Below are 15,295 nucleotides of genomic sequence, written 5' to 3' on the forward strand. Positions count from 1 at the left end.
AGCTTTTCAGCAGATGGAAGCATGAAGGGCTCCAAAATCTCCTGATAGCTAGCTGCATTGACCCTGCCCTTGATAAAACACAGTGGACCAACACCAGCAACTGACACGGCACCCCAGACCATCACTGACTGTGGGTACTTGACACTGGACTTCTGGCATTTTGGCATTTCCTTCTCCCCAGTCTTCCTCCAGACTCTGGCACCTTGATTTCCGAATGACATGCAGAATTTGCTTTCATCCGAAAAAAGTACTTTGGACCACTGAGCAACAGTCCAGTGCTGCTTCTCTGTAGCCCAGGTCAGGCGCTTCTGCCGCTGTTTCTGGTTCAAAAGTGGCTTGACCTGGGAAATGCAGCACCTGTAGCCCATTTCCTGCACATGCCTGTGCACGGTGGCTCTGGATGTTTCTACTCCAGACTCAGTCCACTGCTTCCGCAGGTCCCCCAAGGTCTGGAATCGGCCCTTCTCCACAATCTTCCTCAGGGTCCGGTCACCTCTTCTCGTTGTGCAGCGTTTTCTGCCACACTTTTTCCTTCCCACAGACTTCCCACTGAGGTGCCTTGATACAGCACTCTGGGAACAGCCTATTTGTTCAGAAATTTCTTTCTGTGTCTTACCCTCTTGCTTGAGGGTGTCAATAGTGGCCTTCTGGACAGCAGTCAGGTCGGCAGTCTTACCCATGATTGGGGTTTTGAGTGATGAACCAGGCTGAGAGTTTTAAAGGCCTCAGGAATCTTTTGCAGGTGTTTAGAGTTAACTCGTTGATTCAGATGATTAGGTTCATAGCTCGTTTAGAGACCCTTTTAATGATATGCTAATTTTGTGAGATAGGAATTTTGGGTTTTCATGAGCTGTATGCCAAAATCATCCGTATTAAGACAATAAAAGACCTGAAATATTTCAGTTAGTGTGCAATGAATCTAAAATATATGAATGTTAAATTTTCATCATGACATTATGGAAAATAATGAACTTTATCATAATATGCTAATATTTTGAGAAGGACCTGTATTTCTCTTCTAAACAAATGCCTCAATGCATCCTGACTAAGGGAAGCCAATCAGTGGGGGGGGGCTTGGTACACCCCCATCGCTGGTCTGCCACATGACGTCCAAAATGGAGAATTCATCCTGGTCTTACCGTTTTCTCTGTGTATGTCAGTCTCAATGCAAAGTGAGCTCAGAGACACTGACTGTACCGCTTTAATAGACAGAAAGGTGATAATTTGTGGGAAATGTTAGAAATTAGAAGTAGTTGATCTATGAAAGGGGAAACATCCTCAATAAGCTGCAGAATTTGCAAGAGGAGGATCAGACTCATTCTGGACCCATCTGGGTGTGTGGGGGAAGATCCTGAAAACAGTCCCTCTACCACAGCAAAATGCCTTCAATTGATACTGGAACCAAAATGGAGGCCAGATATGCACAAAGGGAAATACCAGAAATGATCCAGAAAGATTTAAGAGCAGCTGGATGTTCACATTTTATTTCTCTAACCTAACTGCGCCTTGTTCAGTAGAATAAGCTCAGCCAGTCATGCATATGAATCTGCTCTCCACTGAAAACGTGAATATTACCAGAAAAGAAAAGGGAAACACTCTGGTACTCATATTTCTTTAAAAAGCCAGACTGAAGTCACACATTTACAGCAGAAATTAACAAACATTTTATCAAAAATAATAAAGTTGCAACTGAATCAGTCAATTGAGCTTTTTCTTTTTGAACATTCATGTGTTGCTTAGAAGCAAGGATCTTTTTCAGCTATAATCAGAACCAGTTTATTTAAAACACATCATTGTTTTTCTTCTGCTGCCTCATTATCCCACAGCTTATGACTCTCTCATCTCGCTCTTCCTCAGACCTTTTGTTTCTCCTTCTTGGCATCTTCTCCTTCATCTAAAAACCTTCCTCTTTCTACATAAGCCGTTTACATTTGACCACTTTTGTCATTCATGTAACAAAACACAGAGTTTGCATCATCCGTCTCCTTCGGCTCTGTCCAAACCCACATCTTCATGGCACAGGAACGTGTTCTGCCTTCCTCGTGTGGAGGCAGCCTCTGACTGCTGTGGGACGTCTATAAGCCACTCTAGGTTAAATGAGTAACGCCCTGTTTCTGGCACAATAAAAACTTTCCAGTCCTTCCTTCTTGTGATGAACGGTTTCACTCATGAACTTGTCTGATGGAGATGAATTTGACGTGAACCAATGCCCTAGAGAACACCTCCTCCTCCTCCTCGTTTGGGAGTTCTCCATCATGTCGAGGTCACGTCTTCAAAGAGACGCCGCCTCAGTTGTTCCATAAATGCTTTGAGTCATTCATTCATCTGCTGTTCTTCTGTCATTCTTCCTCTAATCCTTCATCATCTCTGTGTTCTCCTCTATTTCGGGTTCCAGAAAATCTTTTTAATCCCCCCCACCGCCTTTCTTCCCATCCCTTGTTGCTATTTTCTCTCCCGCCTTTATCTCCGCTTTGTTTCTAACTCCATATGGAATTTCTTCCCTTCTCTACAACCTTCCAACATCTATATTTTCCTCCTTCCATTTTTCTCCGTCTACCTCCAAGGAGTGACAGAACATCACACGTCGGTGGCGTTCAGGTGTGCAGAAACCGGATCTTGCGTCTCCAGGACTTTCTTCTTGGCCCTTCCTCCGTCGGCGCCTCCGACTGGATGAATGCTGTCAAGGCGGCCGCTCCGGCCCCTATCTCGGCGACACTTGAAGACGGCGAGGAAGGCAGCGCGGTAGTTGCGGTTCATCCAGCCATACAGCAGAGGGTTGGCGAAGGTGGAGCACATGGCGATGACATGGAAGATGGTGTAGAGCAGGCGGTAGTCGCGCATGTCCAGCACAGAGCTGTCGATGTCGGTGGCCAGCTGGAAGGCATGGATGGGCAGCCAGCAAACGGCGAACACCACCACCATGGTCACCAGCATCTTGGTGGTTTTGCGGCGCCGGCGGTGTCGCTCGGAGCTGGCGCTGCTGTTGACGCCGCTCTCCGCCGGGCTGACGTGGCCACGGAGTTTGGACCAGATGTGGGCGTAGGCGAAGGAGATGATGGACAGGGGCAGGAAGTACTGCAGGATCAGCATGGAGATGCTGTAGAGGGTACCATCTGTGCTTTTACCGGGCCACTTCTCCCTGCAGAACTGTAACAGGGAGCAGAACCACAGGTCCGGTTTAGTTGGTTTACATTACTGATTAGCCTTCATGTAAACATAAAAACGTCACTGTAGTAACCTGTAGGAAGGTTTGGATTAGGTCAGGTTAGGAACCCTTGACTAAGAAAAACCTTGGTTGGTCTGGTAGCTCCAGCCTCTTTGGTGTGATGAAGAAGGGGAAGCCTCCACCAGCTCTTTTTGCTGTACCCTTGGGTACAGTTCGAAACTGGAAGAAATAAGTGGACCGAGGTGGCTGTTTGGACCAGAAAGGCTTTGAGACTCTTGGCTCTTTAAGTAAAGCTGAATCAAAACTAAAACACAGAAGGTTGTCTTAAACTAGCGGCCAAAATGACATTTTTAGGACGATAGGGATGGATTATTGGCAGCTTTAACCAAATGGACAGAATGGATTGAGGTTTAACTGAGCATCAATGGTGCAGAAATCTATTGCAGAGAACCGCGCTTCTCATCTAAAGCTTATAGATCGGTGGTAAAATGAGAGCTCCATCTGACAGCAGTGGAGCTGTCAGTTTATAACAGATCTCCTGCAAACCCAGCAGTTAAATGAGTAAGGTTAAAACTCCTGCTTCAGTTAGAGCTAAAAGGCAGCATCTGAGGCTCCAAACTGTTTGGTTGTGCTGGTGTCTCTGTTGGTGGTGGTGGTGGGTTATTGGGTTTCAGTTATGTAGAGAAGGCCCAACTATGAGAGGCATGGCTGAAATAATCGAGTTGGGGAGCTCCAAAAAGTGCTGGTGTTTGACAGCAGCGATTAGTTGATGTAGCGTTTCTCTATCAATACTGAGAAGAAACAATAATATAAAGAAATGTGCTGAAAAGTGAAACAAGGGCTCGGATGCATAAGGGTTTGATATTCGAGTCATTGGATCTAGTGGACGGACACACGATTTTAGTCATATTGTTTTAGTCCAGCTTAACAGCTAGGTTACACTCAGGGATTTACTCACTCCAGTCCTCTAGGGGGCGATAATACCCTTGTTGTTCAGTGTCTGCTCATATAAAATGAAAGCAGCAGATCTCTTCTCACTGAGTTTCTCTACAAAGTTCGTTTTTTTCTTGTTGTCTCTTCTTCTGCTGACCCGACCCCTCATTTTCTTTGCTGTGTTTGACGCCACCCTCTGACTGAGGTCATTATTGTCCTTGTGTCGATTCAAAGTCAGCACGGTCAGGGGGGTCTGCTGAATTCTAAGGCACTTTTTATCCTGCATTTGCAGAGGGGTGGTACTGTTACATAAACTTAATGAACACTGAAGGTCAATGGACATCATCTTTGATGTTATTTAAGATTGGCCAGTCGTTTTCTTTTTTTAGCCTTGAACAATAAGCAGAACATTTAAATGTTTAGCCCATACATGGTGTCCACATTCAGCTCAAAAACTCCAACAACCTTAGATGGATATATGCCTCTTTAACCTTCACTTTGACTGAACTTTTACATTGCTTGGTTGAAGAGCAATGTCGTCTTTTCATGATATCTGTTGAGTCCAGATTTCACAGTATTTATAGGAAATAATAACTGAGTAAAAAAAAAACCATTATAAACCTTCAAAAAGCATGGGGAACTGTTGATGGAGACCACATGAAAATACTGAATGAATGACTGTTTGTTTGGCAGGGAAATATGAAGAAATGAGAGCTGGATAAATATTACAAAACAAGTTAATTCTTATTCCTAATGTCCAGTTATATTGACATATCTGCTGATCAATTAATATATTCCACTTTAATGTGGAGAGCGACACTCAGCGTTTCTCTATTAGGAAGATGAAAGAAAAAAACATGTGAAAAACTGAACCTCTGGCAGCATCCAGGTGTAGAAATGATGCTAAGTGCAGAAATCAGCGGTAAGAAAGATAAAAGAGAGAGTGAAGGGTTGCAGAGGCAGCAGCTGGGAGAGAGGAAGACTCTGGGAGGAGAAGAGTGATAAAGGAGAGACGGAGGGATGAAGAGCAGAAAGGAACAGCAGGATCAAAGCAGAAGGTTTGAGGGGAAATGTTTGCTTCTTAAGCATGTGTGCGTGTGTGTGTGTGTGTGTGTGTGTGTGTGTGTGTGTGTGTGTGTGTGTGTGTGAAAATATCGATACCTGTATGGTGTGCCCAGGCTCCAGCGTGAATGAGCCGTACTCCCTGAAGATGGCCATGGGGCTGGCGAGCACAGCGCTCAGCGCCCAGGTCAGAGCTATCACCCCGAAGCACACGTCCTTCCTCATCCTGGTCTCCAGGTGGTACACGATGCACCTGAAACACACCAACACAGGGCCGAGTCCAGCTTGTCAAACAGATACTGATAACCGCCTCACATCAATAATGGATGCTGGAGCTGATAAGAATTTCATGGAAGGTTGGAACAAGCAGCTGAAAAGTGCTCCGACCTTGTAATGTTCCCACTTAACCTCCAGCCCGCACTGGGAGAACTGGAACAGAATCCGTATGGATTATTTAGGCTGATGCCTCTCGCCTGGGAGCAGCTTAGTTATTGTGTATTTCTAATCCCTGGCAGAGCTGAGGAACGTTACAGTCAGGGAAACAGCTGCTGGTGTGATCTGATGTGGTTTTATTTAAAGCACAAGGAAGACCAGAGGATTTCAGATCAAATACAGAATCACAGTTCAACAAACATCCGCCTTCTTCGGGTTCTGTAAGAACCAGACACTACAGCTGCTGAGTCACTGGTTGCGATGGAGATTCCCACCGTTTCAATGTTCGAGCCTCAAACAGTCTGAGTAAAAAGTTAAAATCATGAGTGGCAGAAATATCTGGTGGTCATAAAAGAGAATGTAGCTCAACTTCACTTAGAAGAGCTGGAATCGAGACTCCAGAGAACCAACAGAAAATCCAATTATGGGCTGAACTGGAGCAAACTGGTATGACACGGCGGTGACATGAACATGACCTGGCAGAGGCACAGGGGAAAAAACCTCAAATAGCTCCTGGCATTTTTTACAAGCACTTCATTTACCTTGTTTGAAAATGTGAGAAGGTCACTGAGAAGTTGTTGGAGGAATATGTAGAGAATAATGCAGATCCAGGGACCGATGGTGTGGTAGAGTCTTACTTTCTCTAACTTTCTCTTATAATGATGGTCCATCGCTGAGGCTGCTTTTCCTTGAACTTCAGAGGTTTGAAACACATCTTCATCAAAGCTGCCCCAGAACAAAGTGCCTTGTAAATGTATTCATTGTTATGGTTATCATTTGGGATTTTTATTAGCCGATAAGAGCTAAACCCAGGATAGGCCTGGAAGGCAAACCTGTTAGAGGCTGCAAGAGACAAGGGGCTGGGTCGGAGGTCCTTCTTTCTGCTGGACAATGACCCTAAATATAAAATAAGGGGGAAAATCACATTTCTGTGTGTATATACATTCATTAATTAAGGGACAAAAGCAACCTGATCCAGCCTGATTCTATGTGAAAAGAAAGAACCTCCCTACTTTTTATTTAAATCATAAAGTTCAATTTCACAAAACACAGCTAGGCCAATCAAAAAATCCTTCAATAGAACCGGTTAGACAACATGAAGTAGGCTAAAAAAAAAATCACATTCTGCTTCATTCTGAAGAGATTTTGAAATTTGTCAGAACCAGTTTTAAGGTTTAGGGGGCAAAGACTTTTCATAGGCCCTAGTTGGTTTTGGATATCTTATCTTTAGTAAATGAAAAAGGAGCTGAATCTTGTATTTATTCATTTTTAAATTTGTTTGATGATCCGGAATATTTAAGTGAAACAAAAAGTAAAAACTGATGAAATCCAGAAAGAGAAAACAGGTCTTTATGGAGCTGTCGAAGTTCAGAGCAGGAAGAAACAAACCTTTAAAGACATAATTCACTACTTTGAGCTGGTCTGTCACAATAAATACCAAAACCAACCAATGAGGTTTGATGTCAACTAGAAATCTTTGTCAGGTGTGTCAAACACATATTAAACCACATTCAGCTGCTGCAGAACATTATTCCAAACCGTCTAAAAGCCACAGTTTCTGCGTCCCAGTTTGAGCTGTCTGTGTTGATAATGAGGGAAACATCAACGAGCTGAAATCCATTAACAAACTTCCTGTTACTGTCACCCCAGGTTGAAGTAACTTAATCTGTGAAGTCGCAGGTAGACTACAAACAAACATGACAGCTCCTGACTCTGATGGCCAATTAACCGCCTGACTGACGCCCTGATTAAACGCTCATTTAATCCGCCTAATTAACAACTAATTGGATCAATCCAAACACTTTAGGTTCTCATTAGTAGAACAGTGGATTTAAGGTGACCGAGTCTTCCTTGTAAAATGATTTATTAAACGGTAGGACTGGATCTAAAGAGCAACAACAAGCTGCTACTTATTTAGAGGTGAAGCAAAGACAAACACTGATTTTAGTTGTTGCCTCCAGTGAGACGTAAAGATTAACACTCGGAGCTGAAAATGTCTCCACACAACGTTTGTTACTTGTTTTTTTTTTTTTTTGTGTATGCATCATTTGTTGGCCAAGTGTACCTCTGTGGTCTTTTGGCAGCCGTCTGTTTGTTGTGGACTAAGAGCTGGCGAAGCTCCCTTTGGAGATAAAGCTGAAGCACAAACCTGTGAGAACACCTGAGCAGTGGCCAGAATTTAACCCGTGCAAAGGTGAGATTAAAAGTTTTCTCGCTGTAAAATGTTTAAAGCTCAACAGAACGATTCGGACTCGTTTGAACCGGTGTTGCACCTCAGCAGCAAATGCTCAGCTAAAGTAACAGCTTTTATTTTTGTAGGTCCAGGTTATAGGCTGCTGTCCTGGGACGGCAGAAGGAATCTAACCTTTTGGTGTGTTTGTAGCAATCCTGTTCATTTACCAAACATCAATGACTTGTAGGTTAACATCTGACTAATGAGAGTAAAAACACCTAAAACAAAAATATCTCTCATTACTTGGATAGAAAGAAATAATGTTGTTAACTAACTGACCTAAAGCTAGAAAAGTTAAGTCTGGTTTAAAGTATGAAGTTATGTGTCTTTTTATGCAGTGAGTGTATGACTGAACCTTGGAGGAACACCATTTTCACTGAGCAGAACATCAAACTAAGAACTGCAAGAAACAAAGAAACTGGTGAAAAATAAGGGCTTTAGGAGCATTAATACAGGAAAATATGATGCTTGTAAGTAAATGTCCAGGTTTCATCTAGCATGCTTTTTATTTGCTGGTTTAAATCTCTGCCTATTTTTTATAGATTTTCATTTTTCTCACTGAACATGTGCAGGTTTATAAGTGAAACTTTGTATTTGTAGTTACCTTCAAAACACACGGGCACCTTGCATACTGACCTAGAATTACAGCAGGGAAACATGACAGATTAACCCTAGTGAAGAAATGAAGGTCAGAATAGTCAATAACAACGAATTATGCAAAAAGAAGCCAACCGGATATATAGATATATTTGGTTGGCTTTTTTTTTAGATCAGAAGAAAACTCATCATGCCACTGCTGAGAGCCTCAGCAGCATCTCAATGGACTACATGTAATATAACATGTTTAAACTTTAATGCTCTTTGAAGTAATAACATTTTATTCTGGACGCCGGTCTTACTGCCTGTGGTTCCGGCAGGTCCGTTGAAATCCTTCATAAGGTGACACGGATCGAAATGACAATGAGCTCATCCAGACCTCCTGGTTTTAATTCCAGCAGAAAATTACAACTAACATATGCCATTATTGAGCGACACGTTAATCACAGTTGGCTATTTTTGACTCTTGGAGTATTGCAGTAAAGAAAACAGAGAACCAGAGAAAAACTGCAAGCTCAGGCTGTTTTACTGTAAGGATAAACCTTTTTTTTTTAGTACACTTGCTTTGTGTTCCTAAAACCACAGACGATCCTTATTAAATCATTGCAATCAAATATAAATCTATCTGTAAATGACTATGATCTTAAACCCTGGATGCAGGAGACAATAATGAGAACAAATGTTCTCCAGTAAAAATGTTTCTTTCTGTAATGGGTTCTAGAGTGCATCCTAAACCATGAATATTATTTTTCCTCCAAACATCATTGTGATTGAGTTATCTGAGCACACATCATTTCTTTTTAAGGCACATAAAAAGGATGCATTTAGAAATCGGCTCTGACCGGTTGCCTGGAAAATCAAAAATCCGATCTTTTTCTCATCAGTGAAAGCACCATACATAAGCAGTACTTCATTGTGCTGGCAACACTTTTTGGTGTGGATGTTGTTACCTTGTGAAGAAGACTTAAAGTTAGTATCAGTGAGATGTTTGAAACAAAGATCTGAGGAAGCAAAGAGATGTTTGACACCTTTAAAAAATGAAGCCTATTTTTTACAACATGTTGAAACATGTCTGCAGTACCATGAAGCTGTGAGTTAGCGAGAGAGAACAAGACTTTAGGCAGATAACAGGAAGGCTGTATACCCAGCACATCATTTTAACCGTCAGGACTATAACTCTGCAATAATGCTGTTCTGATTTAAAATATGAATACCTTTTATTCTGACTGCTCTCACATGAAGTGAAGACAAACCGGACATTTTGAACGCTGTTTCTTACAATTTCCTGCAGTTCTGAAGGAGAATTCAGAATCTGCTAAAATTTCTGTCTGCAGGTCGAAGCTTGTTGAAACCTGGAGGTCTGATCTGATCAGGGAGTCTTAACATATTATCAATATAAAATTTAGAAATATTTTGATGTTATTCTAGCATCAGTGTTATAATTAAATAGATTTGCTGTGCATTTTAGGATCCGGTTCTGAAGCACTAATAATGTAAAAGCCCACATATGCCCCATTACATGACTGATGCAGGTTTCTTATGCAGATAAAGATCTGCTGGGAAATAATTCAACACTAAATGATTTCATTCATCAGCCAATGTGAAAAACAGGGAGTCTAGTTTAAGAAGATCTTGTTCTGTCCTTTCTTTCTTTTATGTTCTAAATGGACAGATGAAACGTAGAGGAGAACAGGGAAAGAATGTGAAGTTGGAGCTGATCCAAACACGCATTATGAAACAAGTGTGGTTTATAACAAGTCTGAGGAAGCCACTTTCTTCTACAAAGCTGTAGAAGAAGCAGGTAAACACCAAAGCAGAATACGATGTCTTACATTTGCTTTAAGCTCCACCCACCTGTGGCGGTCCAAGGCGATGACATTGAGCGTCACCGTGGAGACGTGCACGGCGAGGACCTGGGCGTACGGCAGCAGGAAGCAGAGGGTGCTGCCGAACTCCCACTCTCCCTGCAGCGTGTAGACCAAGGTGAAGGGGAGGCACAGCGTGTTGACCAGCAGGTCGGCTGCAGGCCAAGAAGACAGGTTTGCTTTCGTTTAATTCAGAACAACAAAAACAACGAGTAATCACAGCTATTAAATGAAGCGACTGCTGAGCTGAGAGCACAACGGGTCAACGTGGTGAGAAAAATCTGATCAACACCAATGTTGCCTCAGTTCGCTCAGACCCACACACAGCATTTCTGTCAGGTTAAGGTCTGGACTTTGACTAGGTCATTGCAGCCTCTTGATTTTTTTGTTGAAGATCTACAGTGTTTTCAGGACTATAGTCCTGGTGATGACCCAGTTTGAGTCAAGGTTCAGCTCCTGGATCAGTGGACTAATGCTGAACAATTCATGGCAGAAGGTCCTGTCGCTACAAAACAGACCCAAATTATCACCCGTCCACTACCGTGCTGGACAGCAGCTATGAGGTATTTGTGCTGATATGCTCGGGTTGGTTTCCTCTAATAACAGTTTTTTGTTACCAAACTTCTTTACTTTGCCTTCATTCCTGAAATATTCAGCTTTATTCAGATGAGACGTTCTCCTTTAACCCTTCCACACAAGCAACTACGGTTCCGTGTTTTTCTATTTGTCCTGTCATCAACGTTGAGATGCTGACCAGGGGGCTGCAGAGTCTGTGATGGAGCTCCAGGGTAGATGCAGCTCCTCTGATTCATTCCTCTCATGATGCCATCTCTCTTGACCTCAGAAAGTGTCAGAACTGTTTTCCACTAGGAAATAATCTGTTTTCACCGTAGGGTGCTGGGCTTTAAAATAGATTAATTACCCTTCCCAGATTTATGGGCAGCAACAGTTGCTTCTCTAAGGTCACTGCTGATATCTTTCCAACTTGGAGTTGTGTGAACAAACACTTGAATGCTCCAGAGGAACAAACTCCAAGAACTCCTGCTTCAATGGAGGTGCTCCACCCTGGCTGCTGCTTACCTTCTGAACTCTAAAAGAACAAGTAAAGCTTGAGATCGGCTGACATCCACACTAACAACCTACTATTAGTCCAAATCTGTCAGATCTGGGATAGATCAAATGATAATCTACTTTTCTAACTTTTTCATTAAGAAAAATGAGCTTTGAACTGCTGGATGTCATTGGAAACATCTCTCCTCCTTCTCCAGTTAATCATTTCTGGATCTGCAGCAGGAGTCCAGCACCAATCCTTCAACAGGCAACAATATTTGCATCTTTCCCTTCATTGCGGGTGATTAATCACTCTGTGATCGTTTCAGCTGGCCTGGAATGATTTCTCCGAACATCCTGGTAACAAGCACAAGCCAAGGAGACGAAGCAGGAGGCCAAGAGATTTTAACGAGCCAAACTAATTATTTGTCAAGTGTTTTTATTCCAGATCTAAAATAGTTTATTTAGATAAATAGAAATGCTTATTATAGATTTATGAGCCTCCAGGAAGAAAAAGAAGCTACAGATAGACTGCTGTGTGTCAGATGATGCAACGTTCTTCATCCCAATGCCAAAAACTCAACATATGTTTCAGCATGACTTTAAATGCTGGTTTTCCACTGGAATCTAGTGCTGACCCACCCAGGGTAGGACCTCAGCTGTGATGCTGAGACTGACCCAATTCAGCGCCAGAAACACACCATTAAAGCAGCTTCATGTTATTTTTCAAGCATCCAAAGTTAAAACAGCAGCTTAATCCTTTAACCTTATATGGTTTTATTCCCTATCAGGTTTAATTTGTCTGCTGTGCTTTAAATCCAAAATTATTTTCCCCTGATCTTTATTTATCATGGCGCTCCTTCAGGCCTGCTCCTACGTCACGATCCAGAGATTAGTTGTTGTGTCAGATGAGGACACACACAGAGGCAGAACCAGCGGAGAGAGTCGGAGTCGGCCCGAGCTCATGTTGGGGAACCATGACACCATCTGTCCAGAGATGTGCCCACAGACAGAAAGGTCACATGACCTCTAGAGCCACCATCATGAAGCCAAATATCATCTCCAGCCTAAACAAAGGACTAGCAGGAAATTCAGATCATGAATTAATCAAAATGATATAAATTCATCAAATTAAAATTTAACCTCACTCCAGTTTTCTCGTGATAATCCAGTCCTCCAACAATAAATCAATAAAATCTATCTTTAATCCCGATCTATATGCTACTTTTGTTATTTTTTTTATTTTTCTAGAACAGCCATGCATTAAAGTAATCCTCTTGGACATGTTTAAAAAAATAATCCTAATTCTGGGAAGCAAAAAGATTAGCTACAAGATGAGAGACAAGACAAAAAAACCTTGTTTAGGTCTGGCTGTTTGTGAGTAAAACATCTGAGACAGAGACGGGTCTGGCTGGTTGGGTCTGGTTCTACTGGATGGTGGTTCCAGTAGAACTGTTGAACCTTTGCTGGTTTTTTCCCATTAGAATCCCAAACTTGCAGCGGTGTCCAACCAACGGAGGAAGTGGAGCAGCTGCTCCTCGTTTTCAAAGTGGAGGAGCAAACTCATCTTCTTACTCCCTAATTTTCAGACTCAAAAACAAAAACAAATTGTATCTGTAGTCTGACAAATGCATCATGAATTTGTGTTTTTGAACTAAGAAACCCAGCCATCTTCTCTGAGTTGGTTCAGTCCATCTCCTCCATGTGACACCGTCTGAATGGGAATTAAATTAAAGCTCCCCATCATTCGGACAAACAACTCGTCAGTGATCCTTCTTTGAGCTAACCTGGACTCAGACAGCACATCAAAAACATAAAGGCCTCAAAATGTAACGGCTGTCAGACTCTGGATACCCCGCTGTAAAAGTTATAGCTCTGGCCAAGTAAACCCTAAATGCATCAGCAGGTCCATTATTGTCAGTTGCGATTGCTCCTGCATTTTATAACATTTTATAACATAATCATGTGTCCATACACACTTCTATTTATTTTGTGGGATAGACCATCACAAGGTGGTGCTTTGGAAGGAGAAATATGCACGGTTTTAATTTAGTTTGCTGAAAGGTTGCCATGCATGTGTATTCAGCCCCCCTGAGGAAACTGAGTCCTTCCCAATAGCTGGAATGGACTGGACTGGATATAACTGGAAGTGAACTAGAGCTATTTCTTCTTCTAAGGTGACAGTTATTGTGTGTTTTGCTATATAACTAAACTAAACTGAAGCCATAAAAGCTGAAATGAACAGAATTTGTTCCACAAGTAAAGAAATGGCAGAAACATCAGCTAAAATCACAGCAGAAACTGGATATTTATGGGACTCTCTATAAAATGACTTTAATTTTAGACCTAACTAGAGGAACATCTCAGACACACCACTTCCTTGTGTGGCATCATGGAAAAATCTAAAGAAAACAGCAAGGACATCAAAAATAGAGCTGTGGACCTCCAAACGTCTTGTTCTTCATTGGGTCAATTTTCCAGATGCCTGAAGATGCCACATTTATCTATTCAAACATTCATATGGAAGTATAAACAGCACGGGGACATCGAGTCATCATGGCGTTTAGGAAAGAGACTGGTTCTGTGTCCCACAGATAAACGGTTTAGGTGAGAAGTTCGTGAATCAAACCCAGAACAGAGCAAAAGACCTTGTCAAGATGCTGCGGAAGTTGCTAAAAGAGTGCTGTTAGGAAGAAGCCATTACCTCAAAAGCACTCTGAAAAGCCAGACTGTAAATGGGTTCAGGGAAAAAGACAATTCGTGGAGCCTCCTGGAGCCTCATGAAATGACAAATGAAGTGTTTGACCACAAGGACCTGGGTTACATCTGGAGGAACAAGATAGAAGCTTCCAAAGCTAAGAACACCAACCTCGCTGTGAAATATGGAGATAGCAGGGTCATGTAGAGGGCTGTTTTGCTGCAGGAGGGACTGGTGCATTTCACAAAATAGATTTCATCATGAGAAAAAAACATTTCAATCATCAGCCTGGAGGTTCAGGCCCGGGTGGAAATGGCTCTTCAGGAAGCCAAAGCATTCTGCCAAACAAGTTGAAGACAACAAACTCCAAGTTTGGATCGGCCATTACAAAGACCTGATCTAACTTCTACAGAAAATATGTGGCCTAAAAACCTGACCCAGTTCTACCGGTTCTGTCAGGAGGAACGGGTCAAATTCTCAGCAAACTATTGTGAGATGTTGTAGGATACTCCAAAACATTTAAACTTAATCATACAGTTTAAACAAATAAGGAATGCATGGAAAGTCCTGGATGTGAAGAAAGTCAACAACTGTACCTGCATGAAGCAAAGAGAAATCATTTCAATAAATCTGACCTAAAGCAGGATATGTTTCAGTCACACAATGAAAAAAAAGGTTCTTTTTATACAGTGTGAGCAAACCTCTGGTGTCAACTGCAGAGGACGGGACTGAAGAATAATGGATCAGAGCTTTAAACCCTGTTTTATTCAGCAGAACTTGAGGAACATCTTTTTTTATTTTTTATTTATTGAAGTAAATATTTAGTTAAACTTCAAAACCTGCCATCCAATCACCTGTGTGCAACAGCCGAGTCTTCAGTGTTGAGTTAAAGGACCATTTAAAGGCATAAACAGACAAAAACAGACATGCTAACCTTTCTAAAGACTCGTCAGGACTCTGTGTTCAGACCGAATCAGTTGAATTGAGCGTTAGCAGCTGTTGCAAGCGAACCTTTTATCTGATGTACAATTAGATCTGATTCTCCAGGACAGGAGGTCCACTGAAACCATTTCTCCACAAGGCGGGTCAGGGTCAGCCTGTAACCCTGCACACTACAAGGATCTCAGATGACTAAACTCTCAATACGCGCCATCTGTCAGGGCAGATTAGCCCAGAACCACAGCTTTCCAACCGGGTCTGCTGTAGTTTGGTTTCTTTTGTTTTTAATGTGGCGCCTATGGGCAAAAACCAACAGAAAC

At 42.2% G+C, this 15,295-nt stretch overlaps 1 protein-coding gene across 5 annotated transcripts in view; it reads right to left on the reverse strand.

The window, feature by feature from the left end:
* Nucleotides 1-1,598: 1,598 nt before the first annotated feature.
* Nucleotides 1,599-15,295, reverse strand: part of npy2rl (neuropeptide Y receptor Y2, like) — a 63,642-nt gene continuing 49,945 nt past the window's right edge. For all 5 annotated transcript variants that reach the window (XM_047385177.1, XM_047385176.1, XM_047385181.1 and 2 more), the window contains exons 4-6: nt 10,278-10,443; nt 5,261-5,414; nt 1,599-3,147 (exon numbers count right to left, since the gene is read on the reverse strand). In XM_047385177.1, the coding sequence (XP_047241133.1) occupies nt 2,578-3,147; nt 5,261-5,414; nt 10,278-10,443 (890 nt within the window). In that variant the 3' untranslated portion in view covers nt 1,599-2,577. The remainder of the gene's footprint in view (nt 3,148-5,260; nt 5,415-10,277; nt 10,444-15,295) is intronic.

The sequence above is a fragment of the Girardinichthys multiradiatus genome, chromosome 14 (genome assembly GCF_021462225.1).
Source record: "Girardinichthys multiradiatus isolate DD_20200921_A chromosome 14, DD_fGirMul_XY1, whole genome shotgun sequence".
NCBI classification, from domain to species: domain Eukaryota; kingdom Metazoa; phylum Chordata; class Actinopteri; order Cyprinodontiformes; family Goodeidae; genus Girardinichthys; species Girardinichthys multiradiatus.